Source organism: Salvelinus fontinalis, unplaced genomic scaffold, assembly GCF_029448725.1.
Source record: "Salvelinus fontinalis isolate EN_2023a unplaced genomic scaffold, ASM2944872v1 scaffold_0055, whole genome shotgun sequence".
Classification (NCBI taxonomy): Eukaryota; Metazoa; Chordata; class Actinopteri; order Salmoniformes; family Salmonidae; genus Salvelinus; species Salvelinus fontinalis.
Window position 1 is genome coordinate 40,887 of NW_026600264.1, and position 26,067 is coordinate 66,953.

General features: G+C 47.3%; 2 protein-coding genes across 2 annotated transcripts in view; both read left to right on the forward strand.

The window, feature by feature from the left end:
• The first annotated feature begins 1,786 nt into the window (after positions 1-1,786).
• Positions 1,787-6,737, forward strand: exoc1l (exocyst complex component 1 like). The gene is made up of 3 exons (XM_055911202.1): positions 1,787-2,308; positions 4,283-4,506; positions 4,699-6,737. Exons 1-3 carry the CDS (start codon positions 2,188-2,190, stop codon positions 4,963-4,965), a joined length of 612 nt encoding a protein of 203 aa, XP_055767177.1. The 5' UTR covers positions 1,787-2,187; the 3' UTR covers positions 4,966-6,737.
• A 907-nt stretch (positions 6,738-7,644) lies between these two features.
• Positions 7,645-26,067, forward strand: part of smc2 (structural maintenance of chromosomes 2) — a 33,474-nt gene continuing 15,051 nt past the window's right edge. The window contains exons 1-19 of the mRNA XM_055911205.1: positions 7,645-7,991; positions 8,185-8,334; positions 8,904-9,026; positions 9,291-9,329; positions 9,879-9,989; positions 10,763-10,807; positions 11,814-11,915; positions 12,174-12,305; positions 12,734-12,883; positions 13,252-13,485; positions 13,950-14,109; positions 15,200-15,317; positions 17,281-17,419; positions 17,915-18,034; positions 18,435-18,639; positions 19,971-20,106; positions 20,817-20,941; positions 22,031-22,095; positions 25,201-25,329. Of these exons, the coding sequence (XP_055767180.1) occupies positions 7,824-7,991; positions 8,185-8,334; positions 8,904-9,026; positions 9,291-9,329; positions 9,879-9,989; positions 10,763-10,807; positions 11,814-11,915; positions 12,174-12,305; positions 12,734-12,883; positions 13,252-13,485; positions 13,950-14,109; positions 15,200-15,317; positions 17,281-17,419; positions 17,915-18,034; positions 18,435-18,639; positions 19,971-20,106; positions 20,817-20,941; positions 22,031-22,095; positions 25,201-25,329 (2,451 nt within the window). The 5' untranslated portion in view covers positions 7,645-7,823. The remainder of the gene's footprint in view (positions 7,992-8,184; positions 8,335-8,903; positions 9,027-9,290; positions 9,330-9,878; positions 9,990-10,762; positions 10,808-11,813; positions 11,916-12,173; positions 12,306-12,733; positions 12,884-13,251; positions 13,486-13,949; positions 14,110-15,199; positions 15,318-17,280; positions 17,420-17,914; positions 18,035-18,434; positions 18,640-19,970; positions 20,107-20,816; positions 20,942-22,030; positions 22,096-25,200; positions 25,330-26,067) is intronic.

Genomic DNA, 26,067 nt, shown 5'->3' on the forward strand with positions numbered 1-26,067 from the left:
ACTCCAATCTAATGGAACATGATGATCCACATGGAGGCAGATGCCAGGATCCATGGTGGAGCCGCCTGGTCCCTTCAGACTGTTATAATGGACCTGAATGGTCTGTGTGTGTGTGTGTGTGTGTGTGTGTGTGTGTGTGTGTGTGTGTGTGTGTGTGTGTGTGTGTGTGTGTGTGTGTGTGTGTGTGTGTGTGTGTGTGTGTGAGAGAGAGAGAGAGAGAGAGAGAGAGAGAGAGAGAGAGAGAGAGAGAGAGAGAGAGAGAGAGAGAGAGAGAGAGAGAGAGAGAGAGAGAGAGAGAGAGAGAGAGAGAGAGAGAGAGAGAGACAGAGACCCAGCCTGGTCACTTCAGACTGTTATAATGGACTTGAATGGTCTGTGTATGTGTGTGTGTGTGTGTGTGTGAGAGAGAGAGAGAGACACCCAGCCTGGTCACTTCAGACTGTTATAATGGACTTGAATGGTCTGTGTGTGTGTGTGTGTGTGTGTGTGTGTGTGTGTGTGTGTGTGTGTGTGTGTGTGTGTGTGTGTGTGTGTGTGTGTGTGTGTGTGTGTGTGTGTGTGGTGTGTGTGTGTGTGAGAGAGAGAGAGACACCCAGCCTGGTCACTTCAGACTGTTATAATGGACTTGAATGGTCTGTGTGTGTGTGTGTGTGTGTGTGTGTGTGTGTGTGTGTGTGTGTGTGTGTGTGTGTGTGTGTGTGTGTGTGTGTGTGTGTGTGTGTGTGTGAGAGAGAGAGAGAGAGAGACACCCAGCCTGGTCACTTCAGACTGTCATAATGGACTTTAATAGTAGAGGTTTAAAAGGGCCGATCGATGGGAGGATCTGAGGGTCCCAAATGGTTCCCTATTCCCAATGGGCCCTAGTCAAATGTAGTGCACTATGGAGGGAAGCATCCTGTGTCTGATTGCTGGCTGGCTCTCTCTGGTCCCTCTGAGGGCGATTGCAGTGAAGAGAAGTAATAATCTGATATCATTATGGTCGATGGATACATGGCTCATCCATAACTGGTGTGTGTTTGTTGTGTGTGTGTATGAGAGAGAGAGAAAGAGAGATAGACATAGATAGAGAGTGAGGGTATGTCAAGCGCGCGCACACACACACACACACACACACACACACACACACACACACACACACACACACACACACACACACACACACACACACACACACACACACACACACACACACACACACACACACACTCACCGCCACTTTCCAGGTTTTATAGACTCTCTCCAACCTCCTACTTCCCCTCCTGTTGAGAGTGGTTTTCTCTTTTCTGTCTGTCTTCTCCTGTTGCATCACTTTCCTCCCCATCCCCATATCCCTCTCTTCTCCCCATCCCCATCCCCCTCTATTCTCTTCCTCTGTTCCAGTCTGTCTCTCTCCTCCTCTCTTCCTCTGTCCCAGTATCCCTCTCTCCTCCTCTGTCCCAGTATCCCTCTCTCCTCCTCTGTCCCAGTATCCCTCTCTCCCCCTCTGTCCCAGTATCCCTCTCTCCCAGTCTGTCCTCCTCTGTCCCAGTATCCCTCTCTCCTCCTCTGTCCCAGTATCCCTCTCTCCTCCTCTGTCCCAGTATCCCTCTCTCCCCCTCTGTCCCAGTATCCCTCTCTCCTCCTCTGTCCCAGTATCCCTCTCTCCCCCTCTGTCCCAGTATCCCTCTCTCCTCCTCTGTCCCAGTATCCCTCTCTCCTCCTCTGTCCCAGTATCCCTCTCTCCTCCTCTGTCCCAGTATCCCTCTCTCCTCCTCTGTCCCAGTATCCCTCTCTCCCAGTCTGTCCTCCTCTGTCCCAGTATCCCTCTCTCCTCCTCTGTCCCAGTATCCCTCTCTCCCCCTCTGTAGCTCTCCTCCTCTGTTCCACTCTGTTGCTCTCCTCCTCTGTCCCAGCCTGTCCATCCCTCTCTCTTCCTCTCCTCCTCTGTCCCAGTATCCCTCTCTCCTCCCCTGTCCCAGTATCCCTCTCTCCTCCTCTGTCCTCCTCTGTCCCAGTATCCCTCTCTCCTCCTCTGTCCCAGTATCCCTCTCTCCTCCTCTGTCCCAGTATCCCTCTCTCCTCCCCTGTCCCAGTATCCCTCTCTCCTCCCCTGTCCCAGTATCCCTCTCTCCTCCTCTGTAGCTCTCCTCCTCTGTAGCTCTCTTCCTCTCGTCCTCTGTCCCAGCCCGTCCATCCCTGTGTGTTGAGATGTCGTCCCTACTGAGGAAGGAGATGCAGAGAATGTTGTTTAGACCTGAAGGACAGAAACTACAGAAGTTTATAGAGATACATGAAGCAACACCGGGAAGACATTTTCTCTGCGTTTACGGTAAAAATCAGCCTCGTCTGTTTCATTTGTTTGGTTTTATTGTTCATTTATTTATTCAATCTTCTTGCTTTATTTTTTATTTTGTACGATTCTCTCCTTCTATTTCTCTGTCTAAATGATGTTCTGTCTGTTTTCTGTGTGGTTTTTCTCTTTTGTAATGCTGGATTGATGGTCCCGTGTGGCTCAGTGGGTAGAGCAGGATGCTTGTAGCGCCGGGGTTGTGGGTTCAATCCCCACGTGGGACCAAATCTCTTTCTAAATGATGTTCTGTGTTTTTCCCCCCTGTGGTTTTTCTTCCGTTTTCTTCCGTTCTTAACTTTCCTTTCGTCTCTGACGCAGAGATGACGATGTTTCTGTGTAATCTGTTTTAGATCTACTTGTTCTTTTTTAATGATTGATGGATTGATCTTTTTTAATCAAAGACCTCGGGGAAGTCTGTTGATGAGGAGGTTACTAGGGTCGTATAACACACTACATCTGCACTGTAAAATAGGCTTTAATAGTTTGTAAGTGGATTCAGTCCGTGAACGTCACCAAAAGAGGAGTGTTACTCGCTAATTGAATTTCCAATGCTGCATAACATCCGTTGTCCTCGGGAAAACGGCATCCCTAATGGAACAATGCATTTTGTCTCCTATTGGAACAATGCATTTTGTCCCCTATTGGAACAATGCATTTTGTCCCCTATTGGAACAATGCATTTTGTCCCCTATTGGAACAATGCATTTTGTCCCCTATTGAAACAATGCATTTTGTCCCCTATTGGAACAATGCATTTTGTCCCCTAATGGAACAATGCATTTTGTCTCCTATTGGAACAATGCATTTTGTCCCCTATTGGAACAATGCATTTTGTCCCCTATTGGAACAATGCATTTTGTCCCCTATTGAAACAATGCATTTTGTCCCCTATTGGAACAATGCATTTTGTCCCCTAATGGAACAATGCATTTTGTCTCCTATTGAAACAATGCATTTTGTCCCCTATTGGAACAATGCATTTTGTCCCCTATTGGAACAATGCATTTTGTCCCCTATTGGAACAATGCATTTTGTCTCCTATTGAAACAATGCATTTTGTCCCCTATTGGAACAATGCATTTTGTCCTCTATTGGAACAATGCATTTTGTCTCCTAATGGAACAATGCATTTTGTCTCCTAATGGAACAATGCATTTTGTCTCCTATTGAAACAATGCATTTTGTCTCCTATTGAAACAATGCATTTTGGCCCCTATTGGAACAATGCATTTGGTCCCCTAATGGAACAATGCATTTTGTCCTCTATTGGAACAATGCATTTTGTCCCCTAATGGAACAATGCATTTTGTCCCCTATTGGAACAATGCATGTTGTCTCCTATTGGAACAATGCATTTTGTCCCCTAATGGAACAATGCATTTTGTCCCCTATTGAAACAATGCATTTTGTCCCCTAATGGAACAATGCATTTTGTCCCCTAATGGAACAATGCATTTTGTCCCCTAATGGAACAATGCATTTTGTCCCCTAATGGAACAATGCATTTTGTCCCCTAATGGAACAATGCATTTTGTCCCCTAATGGAACAATGCATTTTGTCCCCTAATGGAACAATGCATTTTGTCCTCTAATGGAACAATGCATTTTGTCCCCTAATGGAACAATGCATTTTGTCCCCTATTGGAACAATGCATGTTGTCTCCTATTGGAACAATGCATTTTGTCCCCTATTGGAACAATGCATTTTGTCCCCTAATGGAACAATGCATTTTGTCTCCTAATGGAACAATGCATTTTGTCCCCTATTGGAACAATGCATTTTGTCCCCTAATGGAACAATGCATTTTGTCCCCTATTGGAACAATGCATTTTGTCCCCTATTGGAACAATGCATTTTGTCCCCTAATGGGAAAAAACAACATTCATTTTTGCTTGAGAAAACTGCTTGACTTTTCCTTTCCGAAAACATAATGATTGTCCTCTGGTCCACAGTGACCAAGACCAAAGAGGTGCAGCTGTGTGTGGTGAGATCTCAGAAATCACTGTATTCTGGATCAAACAAGTTGCACAATTCCCAGAAATCCCAGAATTCCGGATCGAAAAAGAAGCTCAAGTCTCAGTTTTGCCTGAGTTCCTGCTTGGAGGACTCCTACCTGAGGACGGAAGTCTGGCTCCTGCAGGACCTCACCCTGCTGGACGGCCGGGATCCGGACGTGGTAAGGAACATCATTCTCACATTTTGCATGACATCATTGTTTACATTTAAGTGTTGACTCTAGGGGCTGCCATGATTCTGTCCTCACTGCATGGTGAACAGGTGTTCCATTGCAACCTTTGCTGTGTCACACCCTCTTCTTCTAGTCCCCCTTTGATGACCTCACCTCTCTTCTTTCCCCTCCCCCCTGTAGGACGACCCGTGTTTCCTGATGCACTTCTCCACTGTGCGGTCGGTGACGGCCTTCAGCTGCGGCGCCAAGTACTGCATGGCGCGGGCCCTGGTTGCCCTGAGCGACAAGCACTGCGGGCGACCTTTGACTCTGGTGAACTATGACCTGGCCTACATCAGCCCGTCGTCTGTATATTTGAACAGAGGAGACTGTGTGGTGCTGATGCAGATATGTTTCTACGCTGCTAACCTGGTGTGTCTGTCCTTGTGCCCTGTACCTCTGGACTGAGAGAGATATATGTATTTATTAAGGATCTCCAAGGCAGCAGCTACTCTTCCTGGGGTTTATTATGGATCCCCAAGGCAGCAGCTACTCTTCCTGGGGTTTATTATGGATCCCCAAGGTAGCAGCTACTCTTCCTGGGGTTTATTATGGATCCCCAAGGCAGCAGCTACTCTTCCTGGGGTTTATTATGGATCCCCAAGGTAGCAGCTACTCTTCCTGGGGTTTATTATGGATCCCCAAGGCAGCAGCTACTCTTCCTGGGGTTTATTATGGATCCCCAAGGTAGCAGCTACTCTTCCTGGGGTTTATTATGGATCCCCAAGGCAGCAGCTACTCTTCCTGGGGTGCGGCAAAATGAAGGCAGTTATACCATTTTAGAGAGAGAGAGACTGAGTGTGTTTTTTAAACCTTTATTTAACTAGGCAAGTCAGTTAAGAACAAATTCTTATTTTTAGTGACGGCCTAGGAACAGTGGGTTAACTGCCTTGTTCAGGGGCAGAACGACAGATTTTTACCTTGTCAGCTCTGTGATTCAATTTCGCAACCTTTCAGTTACTAGTCCAACGCTCTAACCACTAGGCTACCTGCTGGTTACTAGTCCAACGCGCTAACCACTAGGCTATCTGTTGGTTACTAGTCCAACGCGCTAACCACTAGGCTACCTGCTGGTTACTAGTCCAACGCGCTAACCACTAGGCTACCTGCTGGTTACTAGTCCAACGCTCTAACCACTAGGCTACCTGTTGGTTACTAGTCCAATGCGCTAACCACTAGGCTACCTGCTGGTTACTAGTCCAACGCGCTAACCACTAGGCTACCTGCTGGTTACTGGCCCAACGCGCTAACCACTAGGCTACCTGCTGGTTACTAGTCCAACCACTAGACTACCTGCTGTTTACTAGTCCAACGCGCTAACCACTAGGCTACTTGCTGGTTACTATTCCAACGTGCTAACCACTAGGCTATCTGCTGGTTACTAGTCCAACGCGCTAACCACGAGGCTATCTGTTGGTTACTAGTCCAACGCGCTAACCACTAGGCTACCTGCTGGTTACTAGTCCAACGCGCTAACCACTAGGCTACCTGCTGGTTACTAGTCCAACGCTCTAACCACTAGGCTACCTGTTGGTTACTAGTCCAATGCGCTAACCACTAGGCTACCTGCTGGTTACTAGTCCAACGCGCTAACCACTAGGCTACCTGCTGGTTACTGGCCCAACGCGCTAACCACTAGGCTACCTGCTGGTTACTAGTCCAACCACTAGACTACCTGCTGTTTACTAGTCCAACGCGCTAACCACTAGGCTACTTGCTGGTTACTATTCCAACGTGCTAACCACTAGGCTATCTGCTGGTTACTAGTCCAACGCGCTAACCACGAGGCTACCTGCTGGTTACTAGTCCAACGCGCTAACCACGAGGCTACCTGCTGGTTACTAGTCCAACGCGCTAACCACGAGGCTACCTGCTGGTTACTAGTCCAACGCGCTAACCACGAGGCTACCTGCTGGTTACTAGTCCAACGCGCTAACCACGAGGCTACCTGCTGGTTACTAGTCCAACGCGCTAACCACGAGGCTACCTGCCGTGTGTGTGAGCGAATCATAATCTCTACCATGTATCAAGAATACACTATTTAAAATGATTGTCTTTCCACATTTCTAAGTCTCTGTGTTGCATGTACTAGTAAACCTTCTGTCTCTGTTCTGATTCTGAACGTTATAACACTGTTCCCTAAGCATGTGAAATTATTCAAGCTAATAATCTGAATAAAATGTAACAACTTTCCTTTTGTCTTCTTATGTTGTCATTCCATCAGTTTGAGAATTTTTTTCATAATTTTTCTCTTTCAAATATCTTCCATAGATGACAGCAGCAAAACTAAATCAACAAGCTCTGACATCTTACGGTTATTTTTGATGACCAAATCAAAGACAGTACAGTATAAAGATGACCAAATCAAAGACAGTACAGTATAAAGGCGACCAAATCAAAGACAGTACAGTATAAAGACGACCAAATCAAAGACAGTACAGTATAAAGACGACCAACTCAAAGACAGTACAGTATAAAGACGACCAACTCAAAGACAGTACAGTATAAAGGCGACCAAATCAAAGACAGTACAGTATAAAGACGACAAAATCAAAGACAATAAGGGTATAAAGATAGGCTGAAAGTGCTTCTCCAACAGAAATCCCCGATCACAGTTGTAGGCGATGTCATGGCGACGCTGGCTAGCTAAGCTCATGCGCAGAAACACGTCATCGGGTCTAACGGTCGTCTCCCGCCAAATTGCGCATGTGCAAGCCGTCGAAAACACTCCTTGACTTTCACGAGGTGGTAGTAACAACATGTTCACAACTACTTTAAGAGGCTGTGCCTTTCGATTTCGAGAAAATGAACAACTATTGAAGAATCTTTCACTTCTCTCATGGATTTCTCAAACCCCGGCCTGGTCTGTTTCGCGACTTTGCTCCTCTGGGTTTAAAAACTCTATGACCAAATTGCCTGATCTAAAAAAAACAACAACAAGAAAACACATTGTTTAATATTTACAGCTACATTATTACAACACTTCAAATAAATGAATAAAAAAAAGGTATCAAATAAATTGGTTTAGAAAATGTTTTCAACGACGTTTGTCTGGAAAGGCGCATGCGCAGGACCAGAGAACGGCAGCGAAAATTCGCTGAATGACGAATTTGGCGCCACAATTCGAAACGCGGAGTGGAAGTGTTTCTGTTGTTGACAGCACCACAACACTAGTTCTCCATATAGCGTCGTGTTTTTTTTAGACGTTATTACAATATATCGAAAAGGGTTACTTTGGAAATAATTTGGGAAAGGACAACGTAAAGATGCACATCAAATCTATTATCTTAGAAGGGTTCAAGTCCTACGCGCAGAGGACAGAAATCAACGGATTTGATCCGCTCTTCAACGCTATTACCGGACTCAACGGGAGTGGAAAATCCAACATTCTCGACTCGATATGCTTTCTATTGGGGATATCCAACTTGTCTCAGGTAATATGCTAACGTTACTTGGTCATTCATTCGCAAATTAGTGAACTGAAGACATTTCCTTGAAGTTAGCTTGTTGTGTTAGCTAGCTAACGTTAGCTTACCGTGCCCAAGTTCATCGAGGGTTACAGTAACGTTAGTGGAGAAGCTATCGATCTGTAACGTTACTTCCGTCTGATCTTAACTTATCTTCCAGGTGCGAGCGGCTAATCTCCAGGATTTGGTGTACAAGAACGGCCAGGCCGGCATCACCAAAGCCACCGTGTCCATAACATTCGACAACGCGAACAAGAGCCAGAGTCCTCTTGGGTTTGAGACCCACGACGAAATCACGGTCACAAGACAGGTAAAGTTGTTCTCCTGTATTCCTGTTTGTGGGAAGAGTAATGTTCCTGAATTAAAACATGTATGCCTTCCTCCAGCAGGTCCAAACTAAGGGATACTACTAGCTAACTACAACTTGTGTCAAGTGGTCTGGTTGAACCTTTATGGCATAGATGGTAGCTACAGCGTTAGGTCGGAAAATAGTACCAACTGTGACTGTTCTCCTTCCCCAAATCACTACACTAACTGTCCACTGACGGGATTTCTCAGCTGTATTGTTACTAGCCACTCAAACTAGTAATGCTTTTCACTGTGATGACGTCTCATGCGTTTCCTGTTTTTTCCCCCAGCTCAACCACGACACTGATGTTGACTGTTTACTAATGCATCATTATCTATTCCAACTAACGTTACTGTCTTTACTATAAACATGTCTATTACTTTGCCATATCCTCTTGTTCTACTCACAGGTGGTGAGTAGCTGTTATTAGCCAATCAAACTGCTGCCGTTTACTGTAGAGAACGCTCTTAAAATGTTACTATGATGGCGGAGTGGATTCTCACGTCTCTGTATCCTTCTCTAAATCCCAGGTGGTGATAGGTGGTAGGAACAAGTACCTGATCAACGGGGTGAATGCCAACAACACCCGGGTACAGGATCTGTTCTGCTCTGTAGGCCTCAACGTTAACAACCCCCACTTCCTCATCATGCAGGTAGGTGTTTGAACACCGCAAGTACCTGGGGTGTGTTCATTAGTCGCACACTGTAGCAAATCGTTTTGCAACGAACGGGAGATTCTATTGGACAAATTCGGGTTCTGTTTTGGTTTCTAGTGAATAATACACTGCTGAATGTTGTTCCACCTGTTGATAAGCAGCATCTATTTATAGATCTGAGTGACATCATACTGTGGTACCACACATTTTATACATAACTTGAATCTTCCTTTTTATATCTTTCTCTTTACAATATTTCAGGGGAGAATCACCAAGGTTCTGAACATGAAACCACCTGAGGTAAGTCTATATATACAGACACACTGTAGAATCACGAAGTCTTGTAGCTACTTGAAGCTTCCGTAGTACACACTCAACCCCACACACACTTCCTGGGGAAAGACACACAAACACTCCTTTGCCCTCCTCTCTAACCCTCCTCTCTCCTCTGTAGATCCTAGCCATGATAGAGGAGGCAGCAGGAACCAGGATGTAACACTCTAACCCTCCTCTCTAACCCTCCTCTCTCCTCTGTAGATCCTAGCCATGATAGAGGAGGCAGCAGGAACCAGGATGTAACACTCTAACCCTCCTCTCTCTCCTCTGTAGATCCTAGCCATGATAGAGGAGGCAGCAGGAACCAGGATGTAACTCTCTAACCCTCCTCTCTCCTCCGTAGATCCTAGCCATGATAGAGGAGGCAGCAGGAACCAGGATGTAACACTCTAACCCTCCTCTCTAACCCTCCTCTCTCTCCTCTGTAGATCCTAGCCATGATAGAGGAGGCAGCAGGAACCAGGATGTAACACTCTAACCCTCCTCTCTAACCCTCCTCTCTCTCCTCTGTAGATCCTAGCCATGATAGAGGAGGCAGCAGGAACCAGGATGTATGAGTGTAAAAAGATCAGCGCCCAGAAAACCATTGAGAAGAAAGAAGCCAAACTGAAAGAAATCCAGACGGTGGGGCCGCCATTTTACCTGTGATAACTGTTAGTGGAATTAAATAATTCCTCCAATATACTCATTAATTAAATTCAATCTGTCTATTTATAAGAATTTGTAAGATACTTATTAACATAAAATAGACAGGATGCAGTCTTATTAAAATTAGATAATAGTGTTTATTCTTGGAGCACGCTCCCATTTGATCATAAACACAGGTTTATATACAAGATATGACGTCATAGGTTACAGAATAAGTCTCATTGTCCTGACAAATAGAAAACAGGTTCAAAAGTTCATTCCAACTTCACAGGGCACTCACATGACACACAATATAATCATTTATCCTGAAGGCTCACTATAATTTATTACCACTTTAGCAGACAACTCAAGATAATGGAAGACCTAAAAAGTTACCCACAGCCTTATCTAAACATCTCAGGGCTAAGTTGGGTCAGTTCAACCATAGTTTAACGACCCTTTCTGCTTATTCTATGACCCACCACACAAATCTCTTTTCACAAGACATGCAGAGTTCAATTAGTTATAGTTTTACCTAAAGCTAGAATTTGTTTTAACTATTTATTAACAAAATTCCTAACATAACGTAGCTCCGTGTTTCCTGGTCCTGGGGAACCAAAGGGCACGGTTTGTTTTTCTCTCTAGAAAACTAAGTTCAACTCTTCATCAGGCCTTTAGTTGAATCTAGGTTCAACTCATAGCTCCTACTATCAACAATGGCGCCTTGGATATTAGTTGTATTTGACTAATTTGTGTTTGGTTGTGTTCAGATCCTTGACGAAGAGATCACTCCCACCATGCAGAAGCTGAAGGAGGTAGGAAGTCCTGTTTTTAAGATGTGTTTTTAGGAACATGAAATCGTTGTCCCCTGATGAGTGTGACCCTGGAATAAACACCCCCAAGGATCTTTAATACTTTCTGTCGCCTCCGTCCATCCCATGTCACTCAGTTGGTAGAGCATGGCACTTGTAGTGCCAGGGGTTGTGGGTTCGATTCCCACGGGAGACCAGTAGGAATGAATAATGAAAGCATTCCAGTAGAGTAAGTGCTTCTGGGTAAGAGCGTCTGCTAAATGTCTCCCCTTCATTAACCATCTTTATCCTTTCTGTCTTCCTTCACGGCCGTCCCGCTGTTTCTCTGTCCTCTCTCCGTCCCTCTGTCCTCTCTCCGTCCCTCTGTCCTCTCTCTGTCCCTCTGTCCTCTCTCTGTCCCTCTGTCCTCTCTCTGTCCCTCTGTCCTCTCTCCGTCCCTCTGTCCTCTCTCTGTCCCTCTGTCCTCTCTCTGTCCCTCTGTCCTCTCTCTGTCCCTCTGTCCTCTCTCTGTCCCTCTGTCCTCTCTCTGTCCCTCTGTCCTCTCTCTGTCCCTCTGTCCTCTCTCTGTCCCTCTGTCCTCTCTCTGTCCCTCTGTCCTCTCTCTGTCCCTCTGTCCTCTCTCTGTCCCTCTGTCCTCTCTCTGTCCCTCTGTCCTCTCTCCGTCCCTCTGTCCTCTCTCCGTCCCTCTCTCTGTCCCTCTGTCCTCTCTCCGTCCCTCTCTCTGTCCCTCTGTCCTCTCTCCGTCCGTCTGTCCTCTCTCCGTCCCTCTGTCCTCTCTCCGTCCCTCTGTCCTCTCTCCGTCCCTCTGTCCTCTCTCTGTCCCTCTGTCCTCTCTCTGTCCCTCTGTCCTCTCTCCGTCCCTCTGTCCTCTCTCCGTCCCTCTGTCCTCTCTCCGTCCCTCTGTCCTCTCTCCGTCCCTCTGTCCTCTCTCCGTCCCTCTGTCCTCTCTCCGTCCCTCTGTCCTCTCTCCGTCCGTCTGTCCTCTCTCCGTCCCTCCGTCCTCCTGTAGGAGCGTTCTTCATACCTGGAGTACCAGAAGGTGATGAGGGAGATGGAGCACCTGAGTCGTCTGTACGTAGCCTGGCTGTTTGTCTGCGCTGAGGAGACCAAGGTACACACACACACACACACTGAAGGTCCTGTGTGGAATATTACATCATGTTTTAGTTGTGGTGGTGTCTTGTCGTAGTGGTGTCTTGTTGTCATGGTGTGTTGTGTTGTTGTCGTGGTGTATTGTAAGCCCAGCAGTGTCCGTTGGGGATGAATAACAAAGTGAATGGAATGTGATTGAATTCACTGTGATTTGGGTTCACAGGTCAGGTTTAATGGAACGGTTGTTGATTTAACATGTTGTCGATTTAAATCTCAGGTGAAGTCAGCGGAGGACCTGAAGGTGATGCAGGACTCCATCACTCAGCTGCAGGCCAACATGGCAGACAACGAAAACAAGGTCCAGGAACTCTCCGCCCAGATACAGGAACTGCAGAAGAAGAGGGACCAAGTAATAAAATGCTATTCAATTCAATACAACTTTATTAATCCATTCTGGGAGCGTTGGAGCAAAAAACAAAACATGTTACAGATAACATAGAACGAGGATGGGCACCACTTCTCTAATGTGAATGAATGATAGTGGCAGATCTATGCAACACGTTTCTATCTGCAGCTGTTGAAATCTCATTGAATGAGCCCTTTGGTCACGGACAGATATATTTCAAACATTTAGCTTGGAGGTTATTATATTTGACTATGTTATGTCGGGTGTCCTGACGTCTGTCGGGGTGGGGGGTGTCCTGACGTCTGTCGGGGTGGGGGGTGTCCTGACGTCTGTCGGGGTGGGGGGTGTCCTGACGTCTGTCGGGGTGGGGGGTGTCCTGACGTCTGTCGGGGTGGGTGTCCTGATGTCTGCCTGTCTCTCCTGTCCTACAGGAGGTTGGTGGAGTGCTGAAGGGTTTAGAGGAGACTCTGTCTGAGGTCCAGAGGGTCGATGCTAAAGCCCAGAGTGCCGTGGACATGAAGAAACAGAACCTGTTAGATGAGACCAAGAAGAGGAAGGAACTGGTGAAGAGCATGGAGGAGGTGAGAGGAGGGAGGATAGAGAGAGGGGGTGTGGGGGTGGGGTGTGTGAGAGGGGGGGTGTAGGGGTGGTGTGTGAGAGAGGGGGTGTAGGGGTGGTGTGTGTGAGGGGGTGGTGTGTGTGAGAGGGTGTGAGAGAGGGGGGGTGTAGGGGTGGTGTGTGAGAGGGGGTGGTGTGTGTGAGAGGGTGTGTGTAGGGGGGGGTGTGAGAGAGAGGGGGGGGGTGTAGGGGTGGTGTGTGTGTGTGAGAGGGGGGGGTGTAGGCGTGGTGTGAGAGAGAGGGGGGTGTGAGAAAGGAAGACGAGCAGACAGCCTGAAAGATGACTAACTAAAACCACTGTGTCTCTCCTCTCTGTCTGTTTCCCCCCCAGGATAAGAAGGTACTCGTTGTTAAGGAAGGAGAGGTATCCAAGGTAGCGGAGAAGCTGTCTGCCCTACAGGAGGAAGGTCAGAAGGACAGCGCCGCCCTAGAGGCCGCACAGTGTCACTTCAAGGCTGTGTCCGCAGGGCTGTCCACCAATGAGGACGGAGAAGAGGCCACGCTCGCCGGACAGATGATGACCTGCAAGAATGACATGAGTAAAGCTGACACCGAGGCCAAACAGGTGAGGAGGGATTGATCCATAATATAAATGCAACAGTTGATTGATTTTGTATTGAAAAAGAGAGTCGATTGATTTTGTATTGAAACAGAGAGTCGATTGATTTTGTATTGAAACAGAGAGTCGATTGATTTTGTATCGAAACAGAGAGTCGATTGATTTTTGTATCGAAACAGAGAGTCGATTGATTTTTGTATCGAAACAGAGAGTCGATTGATTTTTGTATCGAAACAGAGTGGATTGATTGTAGAAAGGATATGAGTAAAGCTGACACAGGACCAACAGGTGACGATGACCTCTGACCTCTAATATCTGACCTACGACCTTCAAAGAATGTAAACTGAATGAGAATGATGACCTCAATAAAAGAGTTGTGACTGAGTTTTTCCTGCTGTGTCGGATGAGTTTTTCCTGCTGTGTCGGATGAGTGAGTGTTCATTCTCTTCCTGTCGGTGCTTCTCCCCCAGGCCCAGATGAAGCTGAAACACGCCCAGCAGGAGTTGAAGGCCAAGAAGACGGAGGTCAAGAAGATGGACTCTGGTTACCAGAAAGACCAGGAGGCCTTCAACACTGTCAAGAAGAACAAGGAGAAAATAGAGGCTGATATGGAGAAACTACAGTACCAAGGTAGAGGAGAGAGGGAGAAACTAGAGGCTGATCTGGGGTTAACTACAGTACCAAGGTAGAGGAGAGGGAGAAACTAGAGGCTGATCTGGAGAAACTACAGTACCAAGGTAGAGGAGAGGGAGAAACTAGAGGCTGGTCTGGGATTAACTACAGTACCATGGTAGAGGAGAGGGAGAAACTAGAGGCTGATCTGGGGTTAACTACAGTACCAAGGTAGAGGAGGGAGGGAGAAACTAGAGGCTGATCTGGGGTTAACTACAGTACCAAGGTAGAGGAGAGGGAGAAACTAGAGGCTGGTCTGGGGTTAACTACAGTACCAAGGTAGAGGAGAGAGAGGGAGAAACTAGAGGCTGATCTGGGGTTAACTACAGTACCAAGGTAGAGGAGAGGGAGAAACTAGAGGCTGATATGGAGAAACTACAGTACCAAGGTAGAGGAGAGAGGGAGAAACTAGAGGCTGATCTGAGGTTAACTACAGTACCAAGGTAGAGGAGAGAGAGAAACTAGAGGCTGATCTGGGATTAACTACAGTACCAAGGTAGAGGAGAGGGAGGGAGAAACTAGAGGCTGATATGGGGTTAACTACAGTACCAAGGTAGAGGAGAGAGAGAAACTAGAGGCTGATCTGGGATTAACTACAGTACCAAGGTAGAGGAGAGGGAGGGAGAAACTAGAGGCTGATATGGGGTTAACTACAGTACCAAGGTAGAGGAGAGGGAGAAACTAGAGGCTGATCTGGGGTTAACTACAGTACCAAGGTAGAGGAGAGGGAGAATAATTGGGGGTAAAATGCTGAGGCTGGCGTTGACGGTAAAATGCTGAGGCTGGCGTTGACGGTAAAATGCTGAGGCTGGCGTTGACGGTAAAATGCTGAGGCTGGCGTTGACGGTAAAATGCTGAGGCAGGCGTTGACGGTAAAATGCTGAGGCTGGCGTTGACGGTAAAATGCTGAGGCTGGCGTTGACGGTAAAATGCTGAGGCTGGCGTTGACGGTAAAATGCTGAGGCTGGCGTTGACGGTAAAATGCTGAGGCTGGCGTTGACGGTAAAATGCTGAGGCTGGCGTTGACGTGTGATGTGTTGTTTATCAGATGGAAAGGAGGAGGGTCTTCTGGACAGGAAGAGACAGCTGAACCGTGAGGTCACCACCCTCAGAAATACCTACGAGGGTCTGATGTCCCGCTTCCCGAACCTACGCTTCGACTACAGGTACGCCGTGTGTGTGTGGTGTCACCCAGCTCAGAGAGACCATAACACACCTCAGTGTGGTCCTCTCCTGTGTCTTTCAACCTGAGCAACGGGAAGGTTTTCTTGGCTGACTTGATTATTGATGTGACATTTACAGTAGGGAGTCATTTAGCAGACTCTCTTATCCAGAGAGACTTACAGTAGAGAGTCATTTAGCAGACTCTCTTATCCAGAGAGACTGACCGTAGGGAGTCATTTAGCAGACTCTCTTATCCAGAGAGACTTACAGTAGAGAGTCATTTAGCAGACTCTCCTATCCAGAGAGACTTACAGTAGGGAGTCATTTAGCAGACTATCTTATCCAGAGAGACTTACAGTAGTGAGTCATTTAGCAGACTCTCTTATCCAGAGAGACTTGCAGTAGAGAGTCATTTAGCAGACTCTCTTATCCAGAGAGACTTACAGTAGTGAGTCATTTAGCAGACTCTCTTATCCAGAGAGACTTACAGTAGGGAGTCATTTAGCAGACTCTCTTATCCAGAGAGACTTACAGTAGAGAGTCATTTAGCAGACTCTCCTATCCAGAGAGACTTACAGTAGGGAGTCATTTAGCAGACTCTTATCCAGAGAGACTTACAGTAGTGAGTCATTTAGCAGACTCTCTTATCCAGAGAGACTTACAGTAGGGAGTCATTTAGCAGACTCTCTTATCCAGAGAGACTGACCGTAGGGAGTCATTTAGCAGACTCTCCTATCCAGAGAGACTTACAGTAGTGAGTCATTTAGCAGACTCTCTTATCCAGAGAGACTTACAGTAGTGAGTCATTTAGCAGACTCTTATCCAGAGAGACTGACCGTAGGGAGTCATTTAGCAGACTCTCTTATCCAGAGAGACTTACAGTAGAGAGTCATTTAGCAGACTCTCTTATCCAGAGAGACTTACAGTAGAGAGTCATTTAGCAGACTCTCTTATCCAGAGAGACTTACAGTAGGGAGTCATTTAGCAGACTCTCTTATCCAGAGCCACTACAGTAGTGAGTCATTTAGCAGACTCTCTTATCCAGAGAGACTTACAGTAGGGAGTCATTTAGCAGACTCTCTTATCCAGAGAGACTTACAGTAGGGAGTCATTTAGCAGACTCTCTTATCCAGAGACTTACAGTAGTGAGTCATTTAGCATACTCTTATCCAGAGAAACTTACAGTAGGGAGTCATTTAGCAGACTCTCTTATCCAGAGAAACTTACAGTAGTGAGTCATTTAGCAGACTCTGTTATCCAGAGCCACTTACAGTAGGGAGTCATTTAGCAGACTCTCTTATCCAGAGACTTACAGTAGGGAGTCATTTAGCAGACTCTCTTATCCAGAGAAACTTACAGTAGTGAGTCATTTAGCAGACTCTGTTATCCAGAGCCACTTACAGTAGTGACGTGTCTCTGTCCCCCTCATAGTGACCCAGAGCGTGGCTGGGACCGGAGCAGAGTAAAGGGACTCCTAGCTAACCTGATAACAGTGACGTGTCTCTGTCTCCCTCATAGTGACCCAGAGCGTGGCTGGGACCGGAGCAGAGTAAAGGGACTCCTAGCTAACCTGATAACAGTGACGTGTCTCTGTCTCCCTCATAGTGACCCAGAGCGTGGCTGGGACCGGAGCAGAGTAAAGGGACTCCTAGCTAACCTGATAACAGTGACGTGTCTCTGTCTCCCTCATAGTGACCCAGAGCGTGGCTGGGACCGGAGCAGAGTAAAGGGACTCCTAGCTAACCTGATAACAGTCAGTGACGTGTCTCTGTCCCCCTCATAGTGACCCAGAGCGTGGCTGGGACCGGAGCAGAGTAAAGGGACTCCTAGCTAACCTGATAACAGTCAGTGACGTGTCTCTGTCCCCCTCATAGTGACCCAGAGCGTGGCTGGGACCGTAGCAGAGTAAAGGGACTCCTAGCTAACCTGATAACAGTCAGTGACGTGTCTCTGTCCCCCTCATAGTGACCCAGAGCGTGGCTGGGACCGGAGCAGAGTAAAGGGACTCCTAGCTAACCTGATAACAGTCAGTGACGTGTCCTACTCTACTGGACTGGAGGTGGTGGCTGGAGGGAAACTCTACAATGTAGTGGTGGACACTGAGGTTAGTGTGTCCAACGGCTCTGAGATCCTCAGTCCCGGTTTCTCCTGTTCCAGACAGAACAGTCACTGCAGAATACTTGAGTATATCAAGGCTAACCGGGCCATGCTTTCACTAGTAGAGAAGAAGTGTGTGTGTTTACTACGGTCGCCATGACAATAGTTCTGTCCAGGAGATGCTGTTCCTGGTTCTGTTCTGGAATGTGAAAGGAGGAGGGGCTTAGCTCCCATAACACTCTCTCTCTGTCTCACTCTCCCTCTCTCTTTGTCTCTCCCCCGCCCCTCTCTCTCTCTCTCTCTGTGTCTCTCTCTGTGTCTCTCTCTGTGTCTCTCTCTGTGTCTCTCTCTGTGTCTCTCTCTGTGTCTCTCTCTGTGTCTCTCCCCCGTGTCTCTCTGTGTCTCTCCCCCGTGTCTCTCTGTGTCTCTCCCCCGTGTCTCTCTCTCTGTGTCTCTCTCTCTCTCTCTGTGTCTCTCTGTGTCTCTGTCTCTCTGTATTTAGGTAACAGGTAAGAAGTTGTTGGAGAAAGGAGAGCTGAAGCGTAGATACACCATCATCCCCCTCAACAAGATCTCTGCCAGGACACTGAATGACAGCGTGGTGAACGCCGCCAAGAGTCTGGTGAGATACAACACACACACTGAGATACAAACACACACACACACTGAGATACAAACACACACACACACTGAGATACAAACACACACACACACTGAGATACAAACACACACACACACTGAGATACAAACACACACACACACTGAGATACAAACACACACACACACTGAGATACAAACACACACACACACTGAGATACAAACACACACACACACTGAGATACAAACACACACACACACTGAGATACAAACACACACACACACTGAGATACAAACACACACACACACTGAGATACAAACACACACACCTTACACTCTCTCACACACACACACACACACACACCTTACACCCTCCCTTACACACACACACCTTACACCCTCTCTCTCTCTCTCTCCGTCTGTAGGTAGGGGAGAAGAATGTCCACACAGCGCTGTCTCTGGTTGGCTACGAGGCAGACCTGAGGAAGGCCATGGAGTACGTGTTTGGTTCTACGTTGGTGTGTGATACTTTAGACAACGCCAAGCGAGTGGCCTTCGACAAGAGAGTCATGACCAAGACTGTTACTCTGGGGGGAGACGTGTTCGATCCTCAGGGGACGCTGAGCGGAGGTGAGACACACACCTCTGAGGATCACCATGGAGACCGTCGCTGCGGATTCATTCATGTCTTCTTCTCTTTGGATCTAGACATGTTCTCTCTCCGTTTCTACAATCGTCTCGTTCTGTTCTCTTCCTATTCCCAGTCAGTCTCTCCCCCCCCCAGTAACCTGATCCCAGTCAGTCTCTCCCCCCTCCAGTAACCTGATCCCAGTCGGTCTCTCCCCCCTCCAGTAACCTGATCCCAGTCAGTCTCCCCCCTCCAGTAACCTGATCCCAGTCAGTCTCTCCCCCCTCCAGTAACCTGATCCCAGTCAGTCTCTCCCCCTTCCAGTAACCTGATCCCAGTCAGTCTCTCCCCCTTCCAGTAACCTGATCCCAGTCAGTCTCCCCCCTTCCAGTAACCTGATCCCAGTCAGTCTCTCCCCCTTCCAGTAACCTGATCCCAGTCACTCTCCCTCTTCCAGTAACCTGATCCCAGTCAGTCACTCTCCCTCTTCCAGTAACCTGATCCCAGTCAGTCTCTCCTCCTTCCAGTAACCTGATCCCAGTCAGTCTCTCCCCCTTCCAGTAACCTGATCCCAGTCAGTCTCTCCCCCTTCCAGTAACCTGATCCCAGTCACTCTCCCTCTTCCAGTAACCTGATCCCAGTCAGTCTCTCCCCCCTCCAGTAACCTGATCCCAGTCAGTCTCTCCCCCCTCCAGTAACCTGATCCCAGTCAGTCTCTCCCCCCTCCAGTAACCTGATCCCAGTCAGTCTCTCCCCCTTCCAGTAACCTGATCCCAGTCAGTCTCTCCCCCTTCCAGTAACCTGATCCCAGTCAGTCTCTCCCCCCTCCAGTAACCTGATCCCAGTCAGTCTCTCCCCCCTCCAGTAACCTGATCCCAGTCAGTCTCTCCCCCCTCCAGTAACCTGATCCTAGTCAGTCTCTCCCCCCTCCAGTAACCTGATCCTAGTCAGTCTCTCCCCCCTCCAGTAACCTGATCCCAGTCAGTCTCTCCCCCCTCCAGTAACCTGATCCCAGTCAGTCTCTCCTCCCTCCAGTAACCTGATCCCAGTCAGTCTCTCCCCCCTCCAGTAACCTGATCCCAGTCAGTCTCTCCCCCCTCCAGTAACCTGATCCCAGTCAGTCTCTCCCCCCTCCAGTAACCTGATCCCAGTCAGTCTCTCCCCCCTCCAGTAACCTGATCCCAGTCAGTCTCTCCCCCCCTCCAGTAACCTGATCCCAGTCAGTCTCTCCCCCCTCCAGTAACCTGATCCCAGTCAGTCTGTGTTGTCCTGTCTTGTGGTGATGTGTGTTCCCCTCGTTCCCTCCTCTCTAACTTGGTGTGTCTCCCTGTAGGAGCCCGTTCCCAGTCAGCCTCAGTGCTGTCCAGTCTCCAGGAGCTGAGAGAGGTGCAGGACAGTCTGTCAGCCACAGAGACGGCGCTACAGACCCTGGACAAAGAACTGGCTGCTCTCAAGGGGACCGCTGAGAGGTGTGTGTCCTGAAACATTTACTATGTAGCTTTGGGAGTTCAGCTAATTCAATATTTCTGAAACATTTCTCTATATATATTCCCTCTCCCCTGTCCCTCCCGTCTCCTTTCTCTCCCCCGTCCCACCCCTCTCCACGGTCCCTCCCCTCTCTACCCTCTCCCCGTCCCTCCCCTCTACCCTCTCTCCTATCTCTACCCCCTCCCTCCTCTCTCTCTCTCTCTCTCTCCTCCCTCCTCTCTCTCTCTCTCCTCCCTCCTCTCTCTCTCTCCTCTCTCTCTCTCTCCCCTCTCTCTCTCTCTCCTCTTCTCTCTCTCCCCTCTCTCTCCCTCCCTCCTCTCTCTTCTCTCCCTCCTCTCTCTCTCTTCTCTCCCTCCCTCCTCTCTCTAGGTATCGTTTGTTAAAGCAGCAGTTAGACATGAAGACAGAGGAGTTAGATATTCTCCAGGTTAAACTCTCCTCTCTCTCTCCTCTCCCTCCTCTACCCTCTCTCCTCCCCCTCTACCCTCTCTCCTCCCTCCTCTCCCCTCTCCTCCCTCTCCTCTCTAGGTATCGTTTGTTAAAGCAGCAGTTAGACATGAAGACAGAGGAGTTAGATATTCTCCAGGTTAAACTCTACCCTCTCTCTCCTCTCCCTCCTCTACCCTCTCTCCTCCCCCTCCTCTCTCTCTCTCTCCTCTCCCTCCCTCCTCTCTCTCTCCTCTCTCTCTAGGTATCGTTTGTTAAAGCAGCAGTTAGACATGAAGACAGAGGAGTTAGATATTCTCCAGGTTAAACTCCATCAGAGCTCCTTCCATAAACAACAGGAAGAACTGAAGATGTTACTGAAGACCATCGGTGAGTGAGCACACACACACACACACACACACACACACACACCGTCGGTGAGTACACACACACACACACACACCGTCGGTGAGTACACACACACACACACACACCGTCGGTGAGTACACACACACACACACACAAATGGTGTTGGCACTTGTTCTCTAGCCAACCGGCTGATAGGATACAGTGCGGACAGAGCAGCTCTAGGACAAGCAGCTGGTAGGATACAGTGTGGACAGAGCAGCTGGTAGGATACAGTGCGGACAGGGCAGCTGGTAGGATACAGAGCAGCTGGTAGGATACAGAGCAGCTGGTAGGATACAGTGTGGACAGGGCGGCTGGTAGGATACAGTGCGGACAGGGCGGCTGGTAGGATACAGTGCGGACAGGGCGGCTGGTAGGATACAGTGCGGACAGAGCGGCTGGTAGGATACAGCGCGGACAGAGCGGCTGGTAGGATACAGCGCGGACAGGCTACCTACATGACATTATTATGGATAAGAGAGAGAGAAGGTTTTTCTTTGTCAAACTGCAGTCAAGCATCGATCATCATGTCACCAGAATAAGACCCTCGATATTTATTGGAAAGGACTCATCACCTTTTCACTTTCACCCCCCCTGTGAAGTTCATCATCATTTATTTCATCTGTAGCCTAATAAACTGCATGTTATCCTGAGTTGTGGCGGGAGGACCAGACACCACGTCACGGCGTGACTCCATGTTCAGTTCCATATGATGGTTATTAGCCTATATCAATATTTACTCATTAAAGACGTTTCCACCTCCCCATTTTCTCACATGAAACATTTAACCGGGACAGAACAGATCCCACCACGTCGAACAAACAAATTCATCCGTCGGCATTTTATAAAATTATACCCGAAAACTTCCTGTTTACATCACAGCTGTTGTGATTATTATACATTTTTTAAATACAGTATGACTTTACTCGCACTAAAGTGTGTGTGTGTGTCTGTGTGTGTGTCTGTGTGTGTGTCTGTGTGTGTGTCTGTGTGTGTGTCTCTGTGTGTGTCTCTGTGTGTGTGTGTGTGTCTCTGTGTGTGTGTGTGTGTCTCTGTGTGTCTCTCTCTCAGAGGAGTGTGAGGAGACCCTGCTCAGCAGTAACGAGGTCCAGAAGAAGGCAGAGGAGAAGTACAAGGTCAGATTATCCCCGTGGGTTATGTCTGGACCTATCAGTGGTCTCCGTTCAGGATCACATGCTACCAGAATTTTGCAGCCCTACCCTGAGATAATGTATGCCATTTAGCAGATAATTTACCCCCCCCCCAAAAAAAATATATATTACAGAGTTTAAGTGCCTTGTTCAAGGGCACATCAGCTCGGGTATTTAAACCATCGTCCTTTCGGTTACCGGCCCAACGTTCTTAACGCCCATGTAAATACACTTAGTCATCCGTGCATAATTATTGTTTTTGGATGGTCTCTGGGGACCCACTGTCCTGGCTTTGTTGATATTGTGTTAAACCTGTCCTGGCTTTGTTGATATTGTGTTAAACCTGGCCTGGCTTTGTTGATATTGTGTTAAACCTCTGTTCTGGCTTTGTTGATATTGTGTTAAACCTGTCCTGGCTTTGTTGATATTGTGTTAAACCTGGCCTGGCTTTGTTGATATTGTGTTAAACCTCTGGCCTGGCTTTGTTGATATTGTGTTGAACCTCTGGCCTGGCTTTGTTGATATTGTGTTGAACCTCTGGCCTGGCTTTGTTGATATTGTGTTGAACCTCTGGCCTGGCTTTGTTGATATTGTGTTGAACCTCTGGCCTGGCTTTGTTGATATTGTGTTGAACCTCTGGCCTGGCTTTGTTGATATTGTGTTGAACCTCTGGCCTGGCTTTGTTGATATTGTGTTAAACCTCTGGCCTGGCTTTGTTGATATTGTGTTGTTAAACCTCTGTCCTGGCTTTGTTGATATTGTGTTAAACCTGGCCTGGCTTTGTTGATATTGTGTTAAACCTGGCCTGGCTTTGTTGATATTGTGTTAAACCTGGCCTGGCTTTGTTGATATTGTGTTAAACCTCTGGCCTGGGTTTGTTGATATTGTGTTAAACCTCTGTTCTGGCTTTGTTGATATTGTGTTAAACCTCTGTTCTGGCTTTGTTGATATTGTGTTAAACCTGGCCTGGCTTTGTTGATATTGTGTTAAACCTCTGGCCTGGCTTTGTTGATATTGTGTTAAACCTCTGGCCTGGCTTTGTTGATATTGTGTTAAACCTCTGGCCTGGCTTTGTTGATATTGTGTTAAACCTCTGTTCTGGCTTTGTTGATATTGTGTTAAACCTCTGTTCTGGCTTTGTTGATATTGTGTTAAACCTGGCCTGGCTTTGTTGATATTGTGTTAAACCTGGCCTGGCTTTGTTGATATTGTGTTAAACCTGGCCTGGCTTTGTTGATATTGTGTTGAACCTCTGGCCTGGCTTTGTTGATATTGTGTTGAACCTCTGGCCTGGCTTTGTTGATATTGTGTTGTTAAACCTCTGGCCTGGCTTTGTTGATATTGTGTTAAACCTCTGGCCTGGCTTTGTTGATATTGTGTTAAACCTCTGGCCTGGCTTTGTTGATATTGTGTTAAACCTCTGGCCTGGCTTTGTTGATATTGTGTTAAACCTGGCCTGGCTTTGTTGATATTGTGTTAAACCTGGCCTGGCTTTGTTGATATTGTGTTAAACCTGGCCTGGCTTTGTTGATATTGTGTTAAACCTCTGTTCTGGCTTTGTTGATATTGTGTTAAACCTCTGTTCTGGCTTTGTTGATATTGTGTTAAACCTCTGTTCTGGCTTTGTTGATATTGTGTTAAACCTCTGTTCTGGCTTTGTTGATATTGTGTTAAACCTCTGTTCTGGCTTTCTTGATATTGTGTTAAACCTCTGTTCTGGCTTTCTTGATATTGTGTTAAACCTCTGTTCTGGCTTTGTTGATATTGTGTTAAACCTCTGTTCTGACTTTGTTGATATTGTGTTAAACCTCTGTTCTGACTTTGTTGATATTGTGTTAAACCTCTGTTCTGACTTTGTTGATATTGTGTTAAACCTCTGGCCTGGCTTTGTTGATATTGTGTTAAACCTCTGGCCTGGCTTTGTTGATATTGTGTTAAACCTCTGGCCTGGCTTTGTTGATATTGTGTTAAACCTGGCCTGGCTTTGTTGATATTGTGTTAAACCTGGCCTGGCTTTGTTGATATTGTGTTAAACCTGGCCTGGCTTTGTTGATATTGTGTTAAACCTCTGTTCTGGCTTTGTTGATATTGTGTTAAACCTCTGTTCTGGCTTTGTTGATATTGTGTTAAACCTCTGTTCTGGCTTTGTTGATATTGTGTTAAACCTCTGTTCTGGCTTTCTTGATATTGTGTTAAACCTCTGTTCTGGCTTTGTTGATATTGTGTTAAACCTCTGTTCTGACTTTGTTGATATTGTGTTAAACCTCTGTTCTGACTTTGTTGATATTGTGTTAAACCTCTGTTCTGACTTTGTTGATATTGTGTTAAACCTCTGGCCTGGCTTTGTTGATATTGTGTTAAACCTCTGGCCTGGCTTTGTTGATATTGTGTTAAACCTGGCCTGGCTTTGTTGATATTGTGTTAAACCTGGCCTGGCTTTGTTGATATTGTGTTGAACCTCTGGCCTGGCTTTGTTGATATTGTGTTGTTAAACCTCTGGCCTGGCTTTGTTGATATTGTGGTGTTAAACCTCTGGCCTGGCTTTGTTGATATTGTGGTGTTAAACCTCTGGCCTGGCTTTGTTGATATTGTGGTGTTAAACCTGGCCTGGCTTTGTTGATATTGTGGTGTTAAACCTGGCCTGGCTTTGTTGATATTGTGGTGTTAAACCTGGCCTGGCTTTGTTGATATTGTGGTGTTAAACCTGGCCTGGCTTTGTTGATATTGTGGTGTTAAACCTGGCCTGGCTTTGTTGATATTGTGTTAAACCTCTGTTCTGGCTTTGTTGATATTGTGTTAAACCTCTGTTCTGGCTTTGTTGATATTGTGTTAAACCTCTGTTCTGGCTTTGTTGATATTGTGTTAAACCTCTGGCCTGGCTTTGTTGATATTGTGTTAAACCTCTGGCCTGGCTTTGTTGATATTGTGGTGTTAAACCTGGCCTGGCTTTGTTGATATTGTGGTGTTAAACCTGGCCTGGCTTTGTTGATATTGTGGTGTTAAACCTGGCCTGGCTTTGTTGATATTGTGGTGTTAAACCTGGCCTGGCTTTGTTGATATTGTGGTGTTAAACCTGTCCTTGCCCCCCAGGTGTTGGAGAATAAGATGAAGAATGCGGAGGCAGAGAGGGAGAAGGAACTGAAAGCTGCTCAACAGAAAGTCAACTCTGCTAAAACCAAGGCTGACGCCTTCAGTAAGAAACTGAAGGAGAGACAACAGGTGGAGACACACACACACACACACACACACACACACACACACACACACACACACACACACACACACACACACACAGACACAATTCAGACAGACAGACAGACAGACAGACAGACAGACAGACAGACAGACAGACAGACACACACACAGACATAGACACACACACACACACACACACACACAGACACACGTCCGTCCGTGGCGGAGACAGACAGACAGACAGACACATTTGAATTCTGTGCCAACTGTCCCCAAAACCAAAGACACCAACACAATAACCCGGGTTACATTACCCCAGCAATAACCCGGGTTACATTACCCCAGCAATAACCCGGGTTACATTACCCCAGCAATAACCCGGGTTACATTACCCCAGCAATAACCCGGGTTACATTACCCCAGCAATAACCCGGGTTACATTACCCCAGCAATAACCCGGGTTACATTACCCCAGCAATAACCCGGGTTACATTACCCCAGCAATAACCCGGGTTACATTACCCCAGCAATAACCCGGGTTACATTACCCCAGCAATAACCCGGGTTACATTACCCCAGCAATAACCCGGGTTACATTACCCCAGCAATAACCCGGGTTACATTACCCCAGCAATAACCCGGGTTACATTACCCCAGCAATAACCCGGGTGACATTACCCCAGCAATAACCCGGGTTACATTACCCCAGCAATAACCCGGGTTACATTACCCCAGCAATAACCCGGGTTACATTACCCCAGC

What these genes read in the sequence shown, in the direction of transcription:
- exoc1l (XM_055911202.1), top strand. Translation starts at nt 2,188, where the DNA reads ATGTCGTCCCTACTGAGGAAGGAGATGCAGAGAATGTTGTTTAGACCT. An exon ending in ACATTTTCTCTGCGTTTACG is followed by an intron (nt 2,309 to 4,282) that starts GTAAAAATCAGC and finishes TCTGGTCCACAG; the next exon opens with TGACCAAGACCAAAGAGGTG. An exon ending in ACGGCCGGGATCCGGACGTG is followed by an intron (nt 4,507 to 4,698) that starts GTAAGGAACATC and finishes TCCCCCCTGTAG; the next exon opens with GACGACCCGTGTTTCCTGAT.